The sequence below is a fragment of the Pseudophryne corroboree genome, chromosome 1, assembly GCF_028390025.1.
Source record: "Pseudophryne corroboree isolate aPseCor3 chromosome 1, aPseCor3.hap2, whole genome shotgun sequence".
NCBI classification, from domain to species: Eukaryota; Metazoa; Chordata; class Amphibia; order Anura; family Myobatrachidae; genus Pseudophryne; species Pseudophryne corroboree.
In genome coordinates, this window is record NC_086444.1 from 1,033,822,733 (window position 1) to 1,033,846,787 (window position 24,055).

Below are 24,055 nucleotides of genomic sequence, written 5' to 3' on the forward strand. Positions count from 1 at the left end.
TCATAATAAGCAGTAACTATCCTAGTAATCAGCCACCGGTAATAGTAATAAGCAGTAGCTATCCTAGTAATCAGCCACTGGTAATAGTAATAAGCAGTAGTTATCCTAGTAATCAGCCACCAGTAGTAGTAATAATAATAAGCAGTAGCTATCCTAGTAATCAGCCACCGGTAATAGTAATAAGCAGTAGCTATCCTAGTGATCGGCTACTGGTAATAGTAATAAGCAGTAACTATCCTAGTAATCAGCCACTGGTAATAGTAATAAGCAGTATCTATCCTTGTAATCAGCCACCAGTAATAGTAATAAGCAGTATCTATCCTAGTAATCAGCCACCGGTAATAGTAATAAGCAGGTAGCTATCCTAGTAATCAGCCACTGGTAATAGTAATAAGCAGTAACTATCCTAGTAATCAACCACTGGTAATAGTAATAAGCAGGTAGCTATCCTAGTAATCAGCCACTGGTAATAGTAATAAGCAGTAACTATCCTAGTAATAAGCAGTATCTATCCTTGTAATCAACCACCAGTAATAGTAATAAGCAGTATCTATCCTAGTAATCAGCCACCGGTAATAGTAATAAGCAGGTAGCTATCCTAGTAATCAGCCACTGGTAATAGTAATAAACAGTAACTATCCTAGTAATCAGCCACTGGTAATAGTAATAAGCAGTAACTATCCTAGTAATCAGCCACTGGTAATAGTAATAAGCAGTAGCTATCCTAGTATATCAGCCACTGGTAATAGTAATAAGCAGTAACTATCCTAGTAATAAGCCACCGGTAATAGTAATAAGCAGGTAGCTATCCTAGTAATCAGCCACTGGTAATAGTAATAAACCGTAACTATCCTAGTAATCAGCCACTGGTAATAGTAATAAGCAGTAACTATCCTAGTAATAAGCCACCGGTAATAGTAATAAGCAGGTAGCTATCCTAGTAATCAGCCACTGGTAATAGTAATAAACCGTAACTATCCTAGTAATCAGCCACTGGTAATAGTAATAAGCAGTAACTATCCTAGTAATAAGCCACCGGTAATAGTAATAAGCAGGTAGCTATCCTAGTAATCAGCCACTGGTAATAGTAATAAACAGTAACTATCCTAGTAATCAGCCACTGGTAATAGTAATAAGCAGTAACTATCCTAGTAATCAGCCACTGGTAATAGTAATAAGCAGTAGCTATCCTAGTATATCAGCCACTGGTAATAGTAATAAGCAGTTGCTATCCTAGTAATAAGCCACCAGTAATAGCCACTGGTAATAGTAATAAACAGTAACTATCCTAGTAATCAGCCACTGGTAATAGTAATAAGCAGTAACTATCCTAGTAATCAGCCACTGGTAATAGTAATAAGCAGTAGCTATCCTAGTATATCAGCCACTGGTAATAGTAATAAGCAGTTGCTATCCTAGTAATCAGCCACCAGTAATAGCAATAATAAGATTTTACTCACCGGTAAATCTATTTCTCGTAGTCCGTAGTGGATGCTGGGACTCCGTTAGGACCATGGGGAATAGCGGCTCCGCAGGAGACTGGGCACAACTAAAGAAAGCTTTAGGACTACCTGGTGTGCACTGGCTCCTCCCACTATAACCCTCCTCCAGACCTCCGTTAGGATACTGTGCCCGAAAGAGCTGACACAATAAGAACAGAGACTCAGTACCCAAACCAGCGTCTCAGTCCCCAGCCACACCAATCACACCGTATAACTCGTGATACTATACCCAGTTAACAGTATGAAATATAACTGAGCCTCTCAACAGATGGCTCAACAATAATCCTTTAGTTAGGCAATAACTATATACAAGTATTGCAGACAATCCGCACTTGGGATGGGCGCCCAGCATCCACTACGGACTACGAGAAATAGATTTACCGGTGAGTAAAATCTTATTTTCTCTGACGTCCTAAGTGGATGCTGGGACTCCGTAAGGACCATGGGGATTATACCAAAGCTCCCAAACGGGCGGGAGTGTGCGGATGACTCTGCAGCACCGAATGAGCAAACTCTAGGTCCTCCTCAGCCAGGGTATCAAACTTGTAGACTCTTGCAAAAGTGTTTGAACCCGACCAAGTAACAGCTCGGCAAATTTGTAAAGCCGAGACCCCTTGGACAGCCGCCCAAGAAGAGCCCACTTTCCTCGTGGAATGGGCTTTTACAGATTTAGGGTGCGGCAGTCCAGCCGCAGAATGTGCAAGTTGAATCGTGCTACAGATCCAGCGAGCAATAGTCTGCTTAGAAGCAGGAGCACCGAGCTTGTCGGGTGCATACAGGATAAATAGCGAGTCAGTTTTCCTGACTCCAGCCGTCCTGGAAACATATTTTTCAGGGCCCTGACTACGTCCAGTAACTTGGAATCCTCCAAGTCCCAAGTTGCCGCAGGCACCACAATAGGTTGGTTCACATGAAAAACTGATACCACCTTAGGAAGGAATTGGGAACGAGTCCTCAATTCCGCCCTATCCATATAAAAAAATTAGATAAGGGCTTTTGCATGATAAAGCCGCTAATTCTGATACACGCCTGGCCGACGCCAAGGCCAACAGCATGACCACTTTCCACGTGAGGTATTTTAGCTCCACGGATTTAAGTGGCTCAACCCAATGCGACTTCAGGAAATCCAACACCACGTTGAGATCCCATGGTGCCACTGGAGGCACAAACGGGGGCTGACTATGCAGCACTCCCTTAACAAAAGTCTGAACTTCAGGCAGTAAATTCAGTTCTACTTTTGAAGAAAATCGATAGAGCCGAAATCTGGACCTTAATGGAACCTAATTTTAGGCCCATAGTCACCCCTGACTGTAGGAAGTGCAGAAATCGACCTAGCTGAAATTCCTCCGTTGGGGCCTTCCTGGCCTCACAGCACGCAACATATTTCCGCCATATGCGGTGATAATGGTTTGCGTTCACTTCTTTCCTAGCTTTAATTAGCGTAGGAATAACTTCCTCCGGAATGCCCTTTTCCTTCAGGATCCGGCGTTCAACCGCCATGCCGTCAAACACAGCCGCGGTACGTCTTGGAACAGACAGGCCCCCTGCTGCAGCAGGTCCTGTCTGAGCGGCAGAGGCCATGGGTCCTCTGAGATCATTTCTTGGAGTTCTGGGTACCAAGCTCTTCTTGGCCAATCCGGAACAATGAGTATAGTTCTTACTCCTCTCCTTCTTATTATTCTCATTACCCTGGGTATGAGAGGCAGAGAAGGGAACACATACACCGACTGGTACCCCCACGGTGTTACCAGAGCGTCCACAGCTATCGCCTGAGGGTCCCTTGACCTGGCGCAATATCTTTTTAGCTTTTTGTTGAGGCGGGACGCCATCATGTCCACCTGTGGCCTTTCCCAACGGTGTACAATCATTTGGAAGACTTCTGGATGAAGTCCCCACTCTCCCGGGTGGAGGTTGTGTTTGCTGAGAAAGTCTGCTTCCCAGTTATCCACTCCGGGAATGAACACTGCTGACAGTGCTAACACATGATTTTCCGCCCATCGGAGAATCCTTGTGGCTTCTGCCATCGCCATCCTGCTTCTTGTGCCGCCCTGTCGGTTTACATGAGCGACCGCCGTGATGTTGTCTGACTGGATCAGCACCGGCCGGTGTTGAAGCAGGGGTCTAGCCTGACCTAGGGCATTGTAAATGGCCCTTAGTTCCAGAATATTTTTGTGTAGGGAAGTCTCCTGACTTGTCCATAGTCCTTGGAAGTTTCTTCCCTGTGAGACTGCCCCCCCAGCCTCGAAGGCTGGCATCCGTGGTCACCAGGACCCAGTCCTGTATGCCGAATCTGCGGCCCTCTAGAAGATGAGCACTCTGCAGCCACCACAACAGCGACACCCTGGCCCTTGGAGACAGGGTTATCCGCCGATGCATCTGAAGATGCGACCCGGACCACTTGTCCAACAGATCCCACTGGAAGATCCTTGCATGGGACCTGGCGAATGGAATTTCTTCGTAAGAAGCTACCATCTTTCCCAGGGCTCGCGTGCATTGATGCACCGACACCTGTATTTGTATTAGGAGGTCTCTGTCTAGAGACGACAACTCCTTGGACTTCTCCTCCGGGAGAAACCCTTTTTTCTTGTTCTGTGTCCAGAACCATACCCAGGAACAGTAGACGCGTCGTAGGAACCAGCTGCGACTTTGGAATATTCAGAATCCAGCCGTGCTGTTGTAGCACTTCCCGAGATAGTGCTACTCCGACGAACAACTGCTCCCTGGACCTTGCCTTTATAAGGAGATCGTCCAAGTACGGGATAATTATTGGTAAATACCCTCGGTGCCGGGGACAGACCAACGGCAACGTCTGGAATTGGTAATGACAATCCTGGTGAAGAGGGTAAATAGGGACATGCAGGTAAGCATCCTTGATGTCCAGTGATACCATGAAATTCTCCAGGCTTGCAATAATCGCCCTGAGCGATTCCATTTTGAACTTGAACCTTCGTATATAAGTGTTCAAGGCTTTCAATTTTAGAATGGGTCTCACCGAACCGTCTGGTTTCGGTACCACTAACATTTTGGAATAGTAACCCCGGCCTTGTTGAAGGAGGGGTACCTTGATTTCACCTGCTGGAAGTACAGCTTGTGAATTGCCGCCAGTACTACCTCCCTTTCTCCGAGGGCAGCAGGCAAGGCTGATGTGAGGTAACGGCGAGGGGGAGTCGCCTTGAACTCCAGCTTGTATCCCTGTGATACTACTTGCAGAACCTAGGGATCCACCTGTGGGCAAGCCCACTGGTCCCTGAAGTTCCCGAGACGCGCCCCCACCGCACCTGTCTCCACCTGTGGAGCCCCAGCGTCATGCGGTGGACTCAGAGGAAGCGGGGGAAGATTTTTGATCTTGGGAATTGGCTGTCTGGTGCAGCTTTTTCCTTCTTCCCTTCTCTCTGTGCAGAAAGGAAGCGCCTTAGACCCGCTTGCTTTTCTGAAGCCGAAAGGACTGTACCTGAAAATACGGTGCTTTCTTAGGCTGTGAGGAAACCTGAGGTAAAAAAAAATGTATTTATTTTTTTTCTTCCCAGCTGTTGCTGTGGATACGAGGTCCCAGAGACCATCCCCAAACAATTCCTCACCCTTATAAGGCAGAATCTCCATGTTCCTTTTAAAGTCAGCATCACCTGTCCACTGCCGGGTCTCTAATACCCTCCTGGCAGAATGGACATTGCATTAATTCTGGATGCCAGCCGGCAAATATCCCTCTGTGCATCCCTCATATATAAGACGACGTCTTTAAAATGCTCTATGTTAGCAAAATATTATCCCTGTCTAGGGTATTTTATCTGACAGGGTATCGGACCACGCTGCAGCAGCACTATTCATGCTGAGGCAATTGCAGGTCTCCGTATAGTACCTGAGTGTGTATATACAGACTTCAGGATAGCCTCCTGCTTTTTGTCAACAGGCTCCTTCAAAGTGGCCGTATCCTAAGACGGCAGTGCCACCTTTTTTGACAAACGTGTGAGCGCCTTATCCACCCTAGGGGATATCTCCCAACGTGACCTATCCTCTGGCGGGAAAGGGTACGCCAGCAGTAACTTTTTAGAAATTACCAGGTTCTTATCGGGGGAACCCACGCTTCTTTACACACTTCATTCACTCATCTGATGGGGGAACAAAACACTGGCTGCTTTTTCTCCCCAAACATAAAACCCCTTTTATGTGGTACTTGGGTTAATGTCAGAAATGTGTAACACATTTTTCATTGCCGAGATCATGCAACGGATGTTCCTAGTGGATTGTGTATATGTCTCAACCTCGTCGACACTGGAGTCAGACTCCGTGTCGACATCTGTGTCTGCCATCTGAGGTAACGGCCGTTTTTTGAGCCCCTGATGGCCTTTGAGACGCCTGGGCAGGCACGGGCTGAGAAGCCGGCTGTCCCACAGCTGTTACGTCATCCAGCCTTTTATGTAAGGAGTTGACATTGTCGGTTAATACCTTCCACCTATCCATCCACTCTGGTGTCTGCCCCACAGGGGGCAACATCCCATTTATCGGCCTCTGCTCCGCCTCCACGTAACCTTCCTCATCCAACATGTCGACACAGCCGTACCGACACACCGCACACACACAGGGAATGCTCTGACTGAGGACAGGACCCCACAAAGTCCTTTGGGGAGACAGAGAGAGAGTATGCCAGCACACACCAGAGCGCTATATAATGCAGGGATTAACACTATTACTGAGTGATTTTTCCCCCAATAGCTGCTTGTATACACATATTGCGCCTAAATTTGGTGCCCCCCCTCTCTTTTTAACCCTTTGAGCCTGAAAACTACAGGGGAGAGCCTGGGGAGCTGTCTTCCAGCTGCACTGTGAAGAAAAAATGGCGCCAGTGTGCTGAGGGAGATAGCCCCGCCCCTCTTTCAGCTGACTTTTCTCCCGCTTTTTTCATGGATTCTGGCAGGGGTAATTTATCACATATATAGCCCTGGGACTATATATTGTGATGATTTGCCAGCCAAGGTGTTTATATTGCCCTCAGGGCGCCCCCCCCCCCCCCCAGCGCCCTGCACCCATCAGTGACCGGAGTGTGAGGTGTGCATGAGGAGCAATGGCGCACAGCTGCAGTGCTGTGCGCTACCTTGTTGAAGACAGAAGTCTTCTGCCGCCGATTTTCCGGAACACTTCTTGCTTCTGGCTCTGTAAGGGGGCCGGCGGCGCGGCTCCGGGACCGAACATCGAGGTCGGGTCCTGTGGTTGATCCCTCTGGAGCTAATGGTGTCCAGTAGCCTAAGAAGCCCAAGCTTACCACCAGTTAGGTAGGTTCGCTTCTTCTCCCCTTAGTCCCTCGCTGCAGTGAGCCTGTTGCCAGCAGATCTCACTGTAAAATAAAAAACCTAAATATACTTTCTTTCTAGGAGCTCAGGAGAGCCCCTAGTGTGCATCCAGCTCAGCCGGGCACAAGATTCTAACTGAGGTCTGGAGGAGGGTCATAGTGGGAGGAGCCAGTGCACACCAGGTAGTCCTAAAGCTTTCTTTAGTTGTGCCCAGTCTCCTGCGGAGCCGCTATTCCCCATGGTCCTTACGGAGTCCCAGCATCCACTTAGGACGTCAGAGAAAAGCAGTAACTATCTTAGTAATCAGCCACCAGTAATAGAAGTGATCTGAAACTACTGGGCAGTACGGACGGTGTGATGGTTAGCATTACTGCCTCACAGCACTGAGGTTATGGGTTCGATTCCCACCATGGCCTTAACTGTGTGGAGTTTGTATATTCTCCCCGTACTTGCGTGGGTTTCCTCCGGTTTCCTCCCACAATCCAAAAATATACTGGTAGGTTAATTGGCTATCGACAAAATTAACCCTAGCGTGAATGTGTCTGTGTGTATATGTGATAGGGAATATAGAATGTAAGCTCCACTGGGGCAGGGACTGATGTGAATGGGCAAAATATTATCTGTACAGCGCTGTGGAATATGTGTGCGCTATATAAATAACTGGTAATAAATAAATAAATACTGTAGATGTCAGCTCTCCCTTTCTCCTAGTGTTACTACTGGCTAGTTACTGGTCATTACTCTCAGTGGTGCCTTGCTACTAGTTGTGTCTGTTCAGTGTTGTTCGATCAATGTCACGTTGCCTAACATCAGCGGAGTGAGATGAGACATTTTAGCATTGCTTTGAGTATAGCCTTTAAGCATATGTAAATCAATACAAGATAAACCCATTGTGTATGCCACCTAATAGTTCATCCCTGTAATATATTCTGCTTTTTACTTGTTTTTCCAGTGTGTAAATACTGTAGGGTTTTTTTTTATGATAATGTCATAATATAACCAAGTAAATGATTTTCATCCAGACTTGCATGCCATTGTGAGGGTGAAATTAAGGAGTTGGAACTGATAGTACAGGATTGCTTCATTATGTTAACATCAATATAGAATACGATACAGTTATGCTATGTGGATAAAGGTTTTCTGTTGCCCTGTCTCCTGGTCCAGTTGCAGGTGTGTGAAGGTGGAGAAGAGCTGCTGGGCGAATGCACTAGTGGGATCACTGAGCAGGCCAGCTATGCGGTCAACAAACTGCGCCAGCTCACAGAGAAACTGGACTATAAGAGACAAGCGCTCAGCTCCATTATAAATGCTCCAAAACCTGACAAAAAGGTACAATCAACTGTCTTCTTCTCAGTCTTCTCTATGGGGGGTATTCCTTTGTTAGTGACGGCCACAGAGTGACTCCTGAAGGGATGGGATGCAGGGGCGCCCCATAGAGAATACCTATTATTTTGTATAGTAATATATGGTAATGTGCATAGCGTCCCATCGCTAGTAAATGAATTCTCCCCATATATGTCTTATTATTGTTTCTTATTCTTTATCAGAAGCACTAAACACCTGCACTGCACATACAGAGTAGGTACTGACAGCTGGTGATAAACCTCTCTGCAGCAAATGTAATGTAAATTAGGTTTGCTTCACATTTTCCCTATACTGTATGCTGAAAGAAGCCTGGAAACTATAAATAGTCTGAGCTGTTTAATAAAGATGAAGAATGAAGCTATTGAAACATGTTGTTTTGATGTTCTGTGTCTTTTGGAGCTAGAATAAAATGTTCATGATTAGGCAGGGGGAATGCAAAGTGGATAAATATTACTCAGTGTCATGGAAACTGCAAGATTGAGGCCTGCTAATGAACATGTAATTAGGCATATTTCTGGTAACCATGTTTCTGTAGTGTTTGATTAGCAGTGGAAATCCTATTTAGATCTGCTTAGATTACGGTGTGTGTCTAAAGTGTGAGCTCTGCTGTCGGCTGAGTTCTAGGTAGTTGTGATCAGTCTCTATATGTTCTTGTGATATGGCATATATCAGATGGCAGGACGTGTTACTGCTTTCTATATAGTGACACACGAGGTGATATACTACACCTTCAAAAGTGTGCAGAACCTGTCCATATCAACCATTCATATTTTACTTATTTTATAGTCTCTGAATGACAAATGCTAGCTGGAAGCGGATTGGTTACTCTGGGCAACTTCTTCACTTGTCCACTTCTCCGCTCTTTAGAAGGTTTTATACAGAACATTTGCCCCGTAATGTGGTTTTACAGAAACATTTGGTGGTGGCTTATGATAACAAACATACATACAGCACAGCGATACATTTGTGCTAGAACCAATAATCCAGTCTGTTCAGGAGCGAGTTTCTATTTGAAAATAAACATTTTACTGCATTGCCTATAAAGTCTGTCTTTTTAGTGGCTTTTGAGCTTGTTTGTAAACTGGTGGTTCTTTTTCTTTCTCCTTTCTGCCTCCCAGGAATCCACCCTAGGCGATAGGTTGTAATCTTATGAATACATAGCTTACATACTGTGGAACCTAAAATAAAGTAGCTAATTTGTAGCATATGAGCCTGGATATATATTATAGTATAAAGCAGACTGAATACAGAGACGCTTAATTGACCATAACTGTTCAGCTTAACCTTTAACGTATAACACAATTGTCAAGAAAGCAAAATGATCAAAAACCCAAGGCACAATCTCACTTATGCAGCTGATTGAGCAAGTGAAGGCCACTAAACCCTCATACAGATACAACAGACAAATGAAAAAAGCTAAAATAAAAGCGCTCAGCGTGGTTTCATATACTGTAACTGAAATGATACTTAATGTCCATATGATTATGTATGTAGTGTTCACTCTAGGAGTGAAAAGGGGCAGGGCGCCTGACTCCGGGGGCACATGTGCGCGCGGCTTTGCCGCGCGCGTCCGAAATGGGGGCGCGACCACGCAAATTAGGGGGCGTGGCCACGCCTCCGTCATTTTAGGGGGCGGTGCGGCCCACAGACGCTACTATAGAGAGCGTCTGTGGCCGGCGACGTCACTGTTGGGGGCGTGCCCAGCACCTCCGTCGGTGCTGGGCTTCCCCCAGCCCTCTCCCAATGCGTGAATGGATGCCGCGCGCATGCGCACGGCATCTATACACGCCGGGAGGGCAGGGAGCGGGCGGCTGTTCTAGCAGGGCGCCGCAAAAGGGGCAGGGCGGGTTTTGCCTGTTAAAAAACGGGCAGGGCGCGGCGCCCTGCTAAAACAGCCTAGAGTGAACACTATGTATGAATAAAGTCCAATCTCAAGATGATTCCTCCTGTTGTGGTCTGAGGACGATCAAATCTCCCACTCCATATGACGTATCAAAGTGATATGTAACAAAAGCAGAAATAACACATTATGGTGTAGTACGTCTTTAAATGCTGAAAATGAACAAAGCAGCTTGAAACACCAAATTTTCAAAGGAGATGGCGTACCCCACTCACAATCAATATAGCTAGTCTCCGCACATAAAGGTATCTTTCACTCCACCAAAAACTGTAAGTCAACCATATATATAGTACGATGCGTACCATTACTCACTCAGAACAAGACGCAAATCCTCACATAACGGTTTCTTTGTGTGTAGCTCCAAGAATATTCATAAAAAGTGTTATAGTTAAAAACACTTTATTACAGAATTAAAAGATTATGTTTATACAAACAGTGGGCCTTAACACAAAATGGCTCAGGGGCGGACAGTGAAGAAGCTGATATGGCCGCCGGCCGAAAACAGCACTAACCAGCAAGATGGTAATAACACAAATCCAACCTCAAGAAACCAAGTCATGCAGGAACCACCTGTAAGCACTCATCCAACGCGTTTCTCACCGCAAATGGGGCTTTTTCAAGGATCAAGAGTGCTCTACTAACAATTATATTTATAAAGAAAAAACGCAAATTGAAACAATTAACCAGCTTGGTTAAACTAATAAATTAAGTAAGCCGGTTGCCATGGTAACACGTCTCCACGTGTACCCGGCATGCAGTGCATAACTGTTTTACTGTATTACCTCCGGAACTTCAGTGCAGACGGACACTTCCGCCCACACTGTGTTAACTTCCTGCCCGCGTCTCCATGGCAACCGCCAGTGCACGCGGACAGACCCACGTCCTCGTATATGATGCAGACGCTGACTTCTGCCTATCGGAGCCAGCGTCACGTTGCCATGACACCTTACTTGGCAATACGGGAACAAAGCAAACTGGCTTGTATATATCAATATCAGAGCCAGCATAACGTTTCTGTGACAATTAACTCGGCAATACGAGCAGCCACATCACCATAATCTTATAGTCAAACCAAACTGGTTAATAAATGAGGAATAATTTAAAGGGCCAGATAAGTATAACACAATTGTAACTACAAAATAAATACACGTTTATAGACCTTAATAATGTGCGTATTATACAAAATATAATAAGTTATATATTTCTATAAGCAACAGAGTGATATGTGTTAGGGGTAGCATACCCTAAAGTGTCCGTTATAAGAATTATTTAATCACTTTGCACTCCATTGTTCTTTATCTTTGTGGTCTTATAGCTATGTAGTGATTTTACTACAATATTATTATTCCATTATAAACTATTTAAACTGTGGGATTATGGGAAATCAGCAACCCAGTGTGTACTGCATTAACTTTTAGACACTTGCACAGTAGCTAGTGCTGCTAATCAGTGGGGTGATGATTATGCATAACCTTTTAATTAGAGGTCACCAATATCATGTAACCCCTTTCTGTGCTGTGATTTATGTCTAATTACCGGATAGTCTGGTTCCACTGTGCAAATTGATGCTTACAAATGTACTTAGAGACTTGTGTAACTAGAACTTCGTGGGCACCGTAGCAACATACATATTGGAGGGGTCCATGTCCGAAGGCTTCTTGAGAGACACCTCTCCACAGCAGCTATTCATTTTATACTCCATAACAGTGCCCTAGTTAATTTTCTGAACCATAGTATTCTCCTAGTTAATATTATGTCACATAGAAGTGTCCTAGTTTTTGGTATAAAGCATCAAAGTCCCCCAGTTTACATGATAGGGCTCCCAGTACACATTATGCTACACATTATCCATAATTCACATTTTTCTTACGTCCTAGAGGATGCTGGGGACTCCGTAAGGACCATGGGGATAGACGGGCTCCGCAGGAGACATGGGCACTTTAAGAAAGACTTTAGGTATGGGTGTGCACTGGCTCCTCCCTCTATGACCCTCCTCCAGACCTCAGTTTGATACTGTGCCCAGAGGAGACTGGGTGCATTACAGGGAGCTCTCCTGAGTTTCCATTCAGAAAGTATTTTAGTTAGGTTTTTTATTTTCAGAGAGCCTGCTGGCAACAGACTCCCTGCATCGAGGGACTGAGGAGAGAGAAACAGACCTACTTCTGTGAGTTTCAAGGCTCTGTTTCTTAGGCTACTGGACACCATTAGCTCCAGAGGGATTGGTACGCAGGTCTCACCCTCGCCGTCCGTCCCAGAGCCGCGCCGCCATCCTCGCAGAGCCGGAAGATAGAAGCCGGGTGAGTATGAGAAAAAAAGAAGACTTCAGAGGCGGCAGAAGACTTCTTGATCTTCACAGAGGTAACGCACAGCAGTAAAGCTGTGCGTCATTGCTCCCATACACCTCACACACGACAGTCACTGTAAGGGTGCAGGGCGCAGGGGGGGCGCGCTGGGCAGCATATAAACCTCTCCTTTGGCAAAAATACATATATACATGTACAGCTGTGCACTGTACATGTATATAAAGTGCCCCTGCCAGTTTTTTATGATTTTTGAGCGGGACAGAAGCCCGCTGCCGGGGTGGGGCGGTGCTTCTCCCTCAGCACTCACCAGCGTCATTTTCTCTACAGCGCTGAGAGGAAGCTCCCCGGACTCTCCCCTGCTTACTCAAGGTTGACAGCGGGTTTTTCAAGATAGGGGGGGGGGGGGGGGGGGCACATAATTGGCGCATATACATATAAAAGGCGCTACTGGGTAAACATTTTGTGTTTCTTCCTGGATCATATAGCGCTGGGGTGTGTGCTGGCATACTCTCTCTCTGTCTCTCCAAAGGGCCTGGTGGGGAAACTGTCTTCAGATAAGAGTTTCCCTGTGTGTGTGGTGTGTCGGTACGCGTGTGTCGACATGTCTGAGGTAGAAGGCTCGCCTAGGGAGGAGGGGGAGCGCATGAATGTGAGGTCTCCGTCGGCAGCGCCGACACCTGACTGGATGGATATGTGGAATGTTTTAAGTGCTAATGTAAATTTATTGCACAAAAGATTAGACAAAGCTGAAGCTAGGGAACAGTCAGGGAGTCAACCCATGTCTGTCCCTATGTCGCAAATAGGAGACACAGATACCGACACGGATTCTGACTCCAGTGTCGACTACGATGATGCAAAGTTACAGCCAAAAGTGGCTAAATGTATTCGTTATATGATTATTGCAATAAGAGGTTTTGCATATCACAGAGGGTACACATGTATAAGGGAAAGAAACCTGAGGTAACTTTTCCCTCCTCACATGAGTTGAACGAATTATGTGAAAAAGCTTGGTAATCTCCAGGCAAAAAACTGCAGATTCCCAAAAGGATTCTTATGGCGTATCCTTTCCCGCCAATGGACAGGATACGGTGGGAATCCTCCCCTAGGGTAGACAAAGCATTGACACGCTTATCAAAAAAGATAGCGCTGCCATCCCAAGATACGGCTACCCTCAAGGATCCTGCTGACAGCAAGCAGGAGGTTACCTTGAAGTCCATTTACACACATTCTGGTACTTTACTCAGACCGGCAATTGCGTCGGCCTGGGTTTGTAGCGCTGTAGCAGCATGGACAGATTCCTTATCAGCGGAAATTGAGACCCTAGATAAGGATACTATTTTATTGACCTTAGGGCATATAAAAGATGCTGTCTTATATATGAGAGATGCTCAAAGAGACATTAGTCTACTGGGTTTCAGAATAAACGCTATGTCTATTTCTGCTAGGCGAGTCTTATGGACCCGGCAGTGGACAGGTGATGCCGACTCAAAGAGGCATATGGAGGTTTTGCCTTACAAGGGTGAGGAATTGTTTGGGGAAGGTCTCTCGGACCTCGTCTCCACAGCTACGGCAGGTCAATTGAATTTTTTGCCTTATGTTCCCCCACAGCCTAAGAAAGCGCCACATTATCAAATGCAGTCCTTTCGGTCAAATAAAAGCAAAAGAGTACGTGGATCGTCCTTTCCTGCCAGAGATAAGGGCAGAGGAAAAAAGCTGCACAACACAGCTAGTTCACAGGAACAGAAGTCCTCCCCGGCCTCTGTAAAATCTACCGCATGACGCTGGGGCTCCACTGAGGGAGTCCGCCCCAGTGGGGGCACGTCTTCGACTTTTCAGCCACATCTGGGTTCACTCACAGGTGGATCCCTGGGCAATGGAAATTTCTCAGAGATACAAGCTGGAATTCGAAGAGGTGCCTCCTCGCCGATTTTTCAAATTGGCTCTACCGACATCTCCCCTAGAAAGGGAGATAGTGTTAAATTCTATTCACAAATTGTGTCTTCAACAAGTGGTGGTCGAGGTTCCCCTGCTTCAACGAGGGAAGGGATACTACTCAACTCTGTTTGTAGTCCCGAAACCGGACGGTTCGGTCAGACCCATTTTGAATTTAAAATCCCTGAACCTATACTTAAAACGGTTCAATTTCAAGATGGAATCGCTCAGAGCGGTCATCACCAGCCTGGAAGGGGGGGATTTTATGGTATCTCTGAACATAAAGGTTCCCATTTATCCACCTCACCAGGCGTACCTGAGATTTGCAGTACAGGATTGTCATTACCAATTTCAGACGTTGCCGTTTGGGCTTTCCACGGCCTTGAGGATTTTCACCAAGGTAATGGCGGAAATGATGGTGCACCTGCGTAAGCAGGGTGTCACAATTATCCCATACTTGGACGATCTCCTCATAAAAGCGAGATCACGAGAGAAGTTACTGAACAGCGTACCACTTTCACTGAAGGTGTTACAGCAACACGGCTTGATTCTCAATATCCCGAAGTCGCAGCTGGTTCCTACGACTCGTCTGACCTTCTTGGGCATGATTCTGGACACAGACCAGAAAAGGGTTTTTCTTCTGATAGAAAAAGCTCAGGAACTCATGACTCTAGTCAAGAACCTGTTGAAGCCAAAACAAGTGTCAGTACATCATTGCACTCAAGTCCTGGGAAAGATGGTGGCAACATACGAAGCCATTCCCTTCGGCAGGTTCCATGCAAGGACTTTCCAATGGGACCTATTGGACAAGTGGTCCGGGTCACATCTACAAATTCATCAGCTGATCACCCTGTCCCCCAGAGCCAGGGTATCTCTCTTTTGGTGGCTGCAGAGTGCTCACCTTTTAGAAGGCCGCAGGTTCGGCATTCAGAACTGGATCCTGGTGACCACGGACGCGAGCCTCAGAGGGTGGGGAGCAGTCACACAGGGAAGAAACTTCCAAGGACTTTGGACAAGTCAAGAGACTTGTCTTCACATCAACATCCTGGAACTGAGGGCCATATACAACGCCCTACGTCAAGCGGAGAACTTACTTCGCGACCAACCAGTTCTGATCCAGTCAGACAACATCACCGCAGTGGCTCATGTAAACCGCCAAGGCGGCACAAGGAGTAGAGTGGCAATGGCGGAAGCCACCAGGATTTTTCGCTGGGCGGAAAATCATGTAAACGCACTGTCAGCAGTGTTCATTCCGGGAGTGGACAACTGGGAAGCAGACTTCTTCAGCAAACACGACCTGCATCCAGGAGAGTGGGGACTTCATCAGGAAATCTTCGCACAGATTGCAAGTCAGTGGGGACTGCCTCAGATAGACATGATGGCGTTCCGCCTCAACAAAAAGCTACAGAGGTATTGCGCCAGATCAAAAGACCCTCAGGCGGTAGCTGTAGACGCCCTAGTGACACCGTGGGTGTTCCAGTCGGTCTATGTGTTTCCTCCTCTTCCTCTCATACCCAAGGTGTTGAGAATAATAAGAAAAAGAGGAGTGAGAACAATTCTCATTGTTCCAGATTGGCCACGAAGGGCCTGGTATCCGGATCTGCTGGAAATGCTCACGGGAGATCCGTGGCCTCTTCCTCTGCGACAGGACCTGTTGCAACAGGGGCCCTGTCTGTTCCAAGACTTACCACGGCTGCGTTTGACGGCATGGCGGTTGAACGCCGGATCCTAGCGGAAAAGGGCATTCCGGATGAGGTTATTCCTACTCTGATAAAGGCTAGGAAAGACGTGACCGCAAAACATTATCACCGGATATGGCGAAAATATGTTTCTTGTTGTGCGGCCAGGAATGCTCCTACGGAATAATTCCATCTGGGCCGTTTCCTTCACTTCCTACAGACTGGAGTGAATTTGGGCCTAAAATTAGGATCCATTAAGGTTCAGATTTCGGCTTTATCCATTTTCTTTCAAAAAGAATTGTCTTCTCTCCCAGAAGTACAGACTTTTGTGAAGGGAGTGCTGCATATTCAGCCTCCTTTTATACCTCCGGTGGCGCCTTGGGACCTTAACGTGGTGTTGAGTTTCCTTCAGTCGCACTGGTTTGAACCACTTCAAACGGTGGAGTTAAAATATCTCACTTGGAAGGTGGTCATGTTATTAGCCTTGGCTTCGGCTAGGCGAATGTCGGAATTGGCGGCTTTGTCTCATAAAAGCCCCTATCTGGTTTTCCATATGTTTAGGGCGGAATTGCGGACCCGTCCTCAGTTCTTGCCTAAGGTGGTGTCATCTTTTCATATGAACCAACCTATTGTGGTGCCTGTGGCTACGCGAGATTTGGAGGATTCAGAGTCCCTTGATGTAGTCAGGGCTTTGAAAATTTACGTGGCCAGAATGGCTAGAGTCAGAAAAACAGAAGCACTGTTTGTCCTATATGCAGCCAACAAGGTTGGCGCCCCTGCTTCAAAGCAGACTATTGCTCGCTGGATCTTTAACACGATTCAGCAGGCGCATTCTACGGCTGGATTGCCGTTGCCAAAATCGGTCAAGGCCCATTCCACTAGGAAGGTGGGCTCGTCTTGGGCGGCTGCCCGAGGGGTCTCGGCACTACAACTGTGCCGAGCTGCTACTTGGTCGGGTTCAAACACCTAAGTTTGATACCCTGGCTGAGGAGGACCTCCTGTTTGCTCAATCGGTGCTGCAGAGTCATCCGCACTCTCCCGCCCGTTTGGGAGCTTTGGTATAATCCCCATGGTCCTTACGGAGTCCCCAGCATCCTCTAGGACGTAAGAGAAAATAAGATTTTAAACCTACCGGTAAATCTTTTTCTCGTAGTCCGTAGAGGATGCTGGGCGCCCCTCCCAAGTGCGGACTACTTCTGCGAGACTTGTATATAGTTTTGCTTACATAAGGGTTATGTTATAGTTTCATCAGTTTTGGACTGATGCCAAGTTGTATTTTCATACTGTTAACTGTTTAATGGATACACAAGTTATACGGTGTGATTGGTGTGGCTGGTATGAGTCTTGCCCTTGGATTAACAAAAATCCTTTCCTCGTACTGTCCGTCTCCTCTGGGCACAGTTTCTCTAACTGAGGTCTGGAGGAGGGGCATAGAGGGAGGAGCCAGTGCACACCCATACCGAAAGTCTTTCTTAAAGTGCCCATGTCTCCTGCGGAGCCCGTCTATCCCCATGGTCCTTACGGAGTCCCCAGCATCCTCTACGGACTACGAGAAAAAGATTTACCGGTAGGTTTAAAATCTTATTTTTGACAGTGTCCCCAGTTCATGTTATACCATATTACCGTGCCCTCCAGTGCAAATTATGCCATGTTACAGTGTCCCAGTTCTTATTGTGCCACACTATAAAGCACCTCCATTTCATGTTGTGCCACATTAGTGACCAGTTCTTATTATTTAACATTACAGTGCCCTCCACGTTACAGTGAGCAGATTCTGACACATTAAGAGTGCCCTCCAGTTAATAATGTGCCACATTGCAGTGGCCCCCAGTTCAAATTATTCCACATTACAGTATCGGGTTGTAAAACCCAACGCCTCTGATCGTGTTTATGCACGATATTTAAAAGGATAGTGCTTTTACTAGCAAGGCATGTCTAGTGAAAGCATTGACATGTTAAATATCGGGCATAAACATGATAAGAAAGCACAGGGTTTTACAACCGACGCTTTGTAAAAAAAAAAAAAAAACCTTACCATGTTTTCATTGTTAGTAAAAATACTGTGTATTCTATATTGTTACCCTTTTGTGGCAAGTTCCAACACAAGACTGTTACGCATTTTGTTATCGTCACGCATTCACACCTTTCATGGCATGTGGATAAAGTAAACTATAGAAGTACTCACTGAAAGGTGTGCCTTCATCAAACATTTTTTTTTTTTAAATCTGTAAAATATAATTGAACCATACATTTGATTATCATGTTTATTGCTGTGTTTCATTGTCAGTTCTTAATGAAAAAAATATTGAGGTTTTTACAAAATTAGGATCGGGGGTGGAACAAAAATAGGATGGGTGGGTGGAATCTGGTGCAAATAAACATCTGCTGCAGAAGCCATTGCAGCTGGTTAAGTGCATCGAAAAGCAGTTTGACTGGTGTGCCAATGGATGATGATGATGATTATTATTACTAGTTATTTATATAGTGCACACATATTCCGCAGCGCTTTACAGAGAAGATTTGGCCATTCACATCAGTCCCTTCCCCAGTGGAGCTTACAATCTATATTTGATCACAATATTGGTCAAAGTGCTTAACGCCATGTACCAGGTAAGGAGAGTGAGGCAGGCATGGTGGTATTGGCAAGGGAATAAGGGAGAGGGTTTGTCAGTTTATCAGAATGGTCAGCCCATACACCCTAAACACCCTAAAAGCAGAGAACGTGGGACGATCTGGATTTTCCAACGGGAGTTTTCCAGATACCGGGTGGTGGCAGTGAGTGCATGGTAAATGAGTTTGTAAGTGCACTCAGGGAGAGGAGGAGACCTACAGTCTGTGATGGTGATAAGGTCTTGTACCAAATGATGAATTACTTGGGTCATCAACACCCAATGTGGGGCAGGAGTCGTCACTGCTTTTACAGAATGGCTGTCTAAAATGTGTTTTAATAAAGAAGCAACATTTAAAGGTCTTCGCTGTAAATTTAGATGTCTTTGGGTATAAATAATTATTTTGTTTCTTACAGATTATTTTGAAGCTGAAGGATGAAATTACGCTGATGGAGAAAGAGCAAAGTGATCTCGATCTCCACATTTCTCGGACGGATGTTTGGTGTGAGAACCTAGGCATGTGGCGGGCTCTTATCAACATTAGTGAGGTAAGCCACGTGTTGCCAGTGCTGTAACATGAAATGGTCGACTTGATGTTTTTCTTCACTGTTTTTGGTGGTGTATTTTCCGTAACATGACCAGGAACCCCATTAGTGCACCGCTTCCCCTCGCTCCGCTACCACTGCGTTCGGCACAGGTTACTATTCCCAATCGTAGTCTACTTGAATAGGAAAGTATGAAAAAGGTAAATGTAAAAAAAAATTCGTAAAAGACTAATTTTGACCTTTTCATGTGTTGACTTGTCCCACGTCAACATATTCACGGTGTCGAGCAATAGTGGTCAACCTATTGACTGTCGATCTACCATCCAGATACCTATAGATGGCCACTGTTAGTCACTGGGTAAGAGCCTGTACGCATTATATAGTCATCCTAATCAATATTACTATAATGTGCAGTGGATTTTAGTCTGTTTAGACTTACGCTGGGTGCACCGTATACAATTATTGGGCACATCAGTCATAATTTGTATAAACTGTCTGAAAATTGTGTAGTGTGTGTGCGGAAGCATTCAAGAGCATTAATGAGAGCCGTCCCCTGGGTATGTAAGCACAGTGCTCACATCTGGTGTAGTAATGAGAGCCGTCCCCTGGGTATGTAAGCACAGTGCTCACATTTGGTGTAGTAATGTGAGCTGTCCCCTGGGTATGTAAGCACAGTGCTCACATCTGGTGTAGTAATGTGAGCTGTCCCCTGGGTATGTAAGCACAGTGCTCACATCTGGTGTAGTAATGAGAGCCGTCCCCTGGGTAGGTAAGCGCAGTGCTCACATCTGGTGAAGTAATGAGAGCCGTCCCCTGGGTATGTAAGCGCAGTGCTCACATCTGGTGTAGTAATGAGAGCCGTCCCCTGGGTAGGTAAGCACAGTGCTCACATCTGGTGTAGTAATGTGAGCTGTCCCCTGGGTAGGTAAGCACAGTGCTCACATCTGGTGTAGTAATGTGAGCTGTCCCCTGGGTATGTAAGCACAGTGCTCACATCTGGTGTAGTAATGTGAGCCGTCCCCTGGGTTGGTAAGCACAGTGCTCACATCTGGTGAAGTAACAAGAGCCGTCCCCTGGGTATGTAAGCACAGTGCTCACATCTGGTTTAGTAATGTGAGCTGTCCCCTGGGTATGTAAGCACAGTGCTCACATCTGGTGTAGTAATGAGAGCCGTCCCCTGTGTATGTAAGCACAGTGCTCACATCTGGTGTAGTAATGTGAGCCATCCCCTGGGTATGTAAGCACAGTGCTCACATCTGGTGTAGTAATGTGAGCCGTCCCCTGGGTAGGTAAGCACAGTGCTCACATCTGGTGAAGTAACGAGAGCCGTCCCCTGGGTATGTAAGCACAGTGCTCACATCTGGTTTAGTAATGTGAGCTGTCCCCTGGGTAGGTAAGCACAGTGCTCACATCTGGTGTAGTAATGAGAGCCGTCCCCTGTGTATGTAAGCACAGTGCTCACATCTGGTGTAGTAATGAGAGCCGTCCCCTGGGTAGGTAAGTGCAGTGCTCACATCTGGTGTAGTAATGAGAGCCGTCCCCTGGGTAGGTAATCACAGTGCTCACATCTGATGAAGTAACGAGAGCCGTCCCCTGGGTATGTAAGCACAGTGCTCACATTTGGTGTAGTAATGTGAGCTGTCCCCTGGGTATGTAAGCACAGTGCTCACATCTGGTGTAGTAATGAGAGCCGTCCCCTGGGTATGTAAGCACAGTGCTCACATCTGGTGTAGTAATGAGAGACGTCCGTATCATGTCTTAAGCTGAACCCTCGCTAAAGCTTTCCTCCGGAGCTAGTGATTTCACAACATGCTGGATGGTTTATATGTATTGTGTACAGTATGTTTTACTTCTGTTTTGCCATTAATGATAAGCTGACCAAATACTGATTTACACTAAAGGGGGAATTCAATCCCCCCCCCCCCCCCGTGGCTTTCCAATTAGCCCCGAAGTTAGCCCGATGTCACCACTTATCAGGGAATATTTCTCATACGTCCTAGAGGATGCTGGGGACACTTCAAGAACCATTGGGGGTATAGACGGGATCCGCAGGAGACATGGGCACTTTAAGACTTTGAATGGGTGTGAACTGGCTCCTCCCTCTATGCCCCTCCTCCAGACTCCAGTTTTAGAATTGTGCCCAGGCAGACTGGATGCACTTGGAGGCGCTCTACTGAGTTTCTCTGAAAATACTTTGTTAGGTTTTTTATTTTCACGGAGGACTGCTGGCAACAGTCTCCCTGCATCGTGGGACTTAGGGTAGAGAAGTCAGACCTACTTCTAGTGAGTTTAAAGGCTCTGCTTCTTGGCTACAGGACACCATTGGCTCCTTAGGGTTTGGAACACTAGGTACGCCTAGGGGTTCACTCCCAGAGCCCGCCGTCACCCCCCTTGCAGAGCCAGAAGTCAGAAGACAGGTGAGTAGAAGAAGAAAAGAAGACTTCAGTGACAGCTTCTGAGGTACCGCACAGCGATCGTTCTGCGCGCCATGCTCCCACACACAGCGGCACCACGGGGTGCAGGGCGCGGGGGGGGGGGCGGGCGCCCTGGGGAGCATAAAACGCCTCATTAAGGCTGGCAAAGTGGAAATTAAGTGTTTAGGCACAAAATCCTAACCCCCGCCAGTGTGATTACATTAAAAAAATAGCGGGGCTGAAGCGCGCCATTAAGAGGGCGGGACTTAGTCCTCACAGTTCTCATCTGCGCCATTTTTTTTTCACAGCTGCAGAGACGCTGGTCCTTCCTCCACACGGCTGTACAAGTAACAGGGAGCAAAACGGGGGGGGGGGAGCACAGTTATTTGGTGCAAGTATAAGTATTATAAAAGCGCTACAGGTCTGAAGCTTTATATTAACGTTTCGGAACCGGGATTGAGCATTGGGTTGTGAGCTGGTAAACTCCCTCTGTGTTTCTCTGACAGGCTTTACTGTGGGTCTGTCCCCTATCTGCCCAGTGTGTCTGTGGGTGTCTGTACACGTGTGTCGGTATGTCTGAGGCGGAGTGCTCTTCCCAGGAGGAGACTGTGTTAGGGACAGAAACGGCTGTGGGAGTGACCCTGTCGGCACCACCGACTCCTGATTGGGTAAATGTGTTGAATGCCTTGAATGCTAATGTGGCTCTTATTAATAAGAGATTAGATAGATCTGATTCTCAGAACCAGGCATGGAAGAAATCTGTGGAGGATGTGTTATCACAGGTTCAGACCCCTCGGGGTCACATAAACGTTCGTTTGATAAGTTGGCAGATACAGACACGGACACTGACTCCAGTGTCGACTATAGTGATGCCAGATTAGACCCAAAATTGGCAAAGAACATTCAGTACATGATTGTGGCAATAAAAGACGTGTTACATATCACTGAAGACCCTGCGGTTCCTGATACTAGGGTCTGTATGTATAAGGGAAAGAAACCTGAGGTAACGTTTCCTCCCTCTCATGAACTGAATACTCTGTTTGAAAAAATGTGGGAAAATCCTGACAAAAAGCTTCTGATTCCCAAAAGGATTCAGGTAGCGTATCCGTTCCCCTCTGGGGATAGAGAAAAGTGGGAGTCATCCCCCATTGTGGACAAGGCTCTATCAAGTTGTCTAAAAAGGTGGCTTTACCATCTCCTGACACGGCAGCCCTTAAGGATCCTGCGGAACGTAGACAGGAAAATACGTTAAAATCCATTTACGTCACCACAGGTACACTGCTCAGACCAACCATCGCATCTGCGTGGGTGAGTAGCGCTATCGAAAAGTGGGCAGAGAACTTGTCATCTAATATAGATACCCTAGCTAGGGATAGCATCCTGTTAACTCTGGGTTATATCAGGGACGCTGCGGCCTACCTAAAGGAGGCGGCGAGAGATATTGGCATTTTGGAATCAGAAGCCAATGCCATGGCAATTTCAGCTAGGAGGGCATTGTGGATTCATCAATGGAATGCTGATGCTGACTCTTAAGAAAGCTATGGAGTCTCTCCCATATAAAGGTACTGTCTTGTTTGGTGAGGGTCTCACTGATCTGGTATCTACGGCTACCGCGAGTAAGTCGTCATTTTTGCCTTGTGTTCCTCCACAACAAAAGAAAGCTCACCACTTTCAGATGCAGTCCTTTCGGCCAAATAAATACAAAAAGGCCGAGGTTATTCCTTCCTTGCTAATAGGGGAAGAGGAAAAGGTAAAAGATCTCCGGCCGTGGCAGGTTCCCAGGAACAGAAGTCATCCCCGGCTTCTGCCAAATCCACCGCATGACTCTGGGGCTCCTTTGCGGGAGTCCGCACCGGTGGGGGCACGTCTCAAGCTCTTCAGTCAATTCTGGGCTTGTTCGGCCCTGGACCCATGGGTTGTAGAAATAGTGTCCCAGGGGTACAAATTGGAGTTTCAAGACGTTCCCCCTCACCGATTTTTCAAATCGGCCTTATCAGCTTCTCTTCCGGACAGGAAGGTTGTATGCGATGCAATACAAAAGTTGTGTCTAAATCAAGTCATTATCAGGGTTCCCCCGTCACAACAGGGAGAAGGCTTTTATTCAAGCCTGTTTGTGGTCCCGAAACCAGACGGTTCGGTCAGACCAATTCTGAACCTTAAGTCCCTCAATCTTTATCTAAGAAAATTCAAATTCAAGATGGAATTTCTCCGAGCAGTGATCTCCAGTCTGGAGGAAGGGTATTTCATGGTGTCGGTCGACATAAAGGATGCCTACTTACACGTCCCATATATCCTCTGCATCAGGCTTACCTGAGGTTTGCTATTCAGGTTTGTCATTACCAATTTCAGATGTTGCCGTTTGGTCTGTCCACGGCTCCGAGGATTTTTCACCAAGGTAATGGCGGAAATGATGGTTCTCCTTCGCAAACAAGGAGTCACAATTATCCCTTACTTGAACGATCTCCTGATAAAGGCGAGATCCAAAGACAAGCTGGAGCAGGACATTGCGCTATCCCTGACA

The 24,055-nt window shown here is 46.5% G+C and overlaps 1 protein-coding gene across 1 annotated transcript in view; it reads left to right on the forward strand.

The window, feature by feature from the left end:
• Positions 1-24,055, forward strand: part of SNX25 (sorting nexin 25) — a 552,258-nt gene that overhangs the window by 432,243 nt on the left and 95,960 nt on the right. The window contains 2 exon segments of the mRNA XM_063920745.1: positions 7,952-8,116; positions 18,992-19,123. Of these exon segments, the coding sequence (XP_063776815.1) occupies positions 7,952-8,116; positions 18,992-19,123 (297 nt within the window).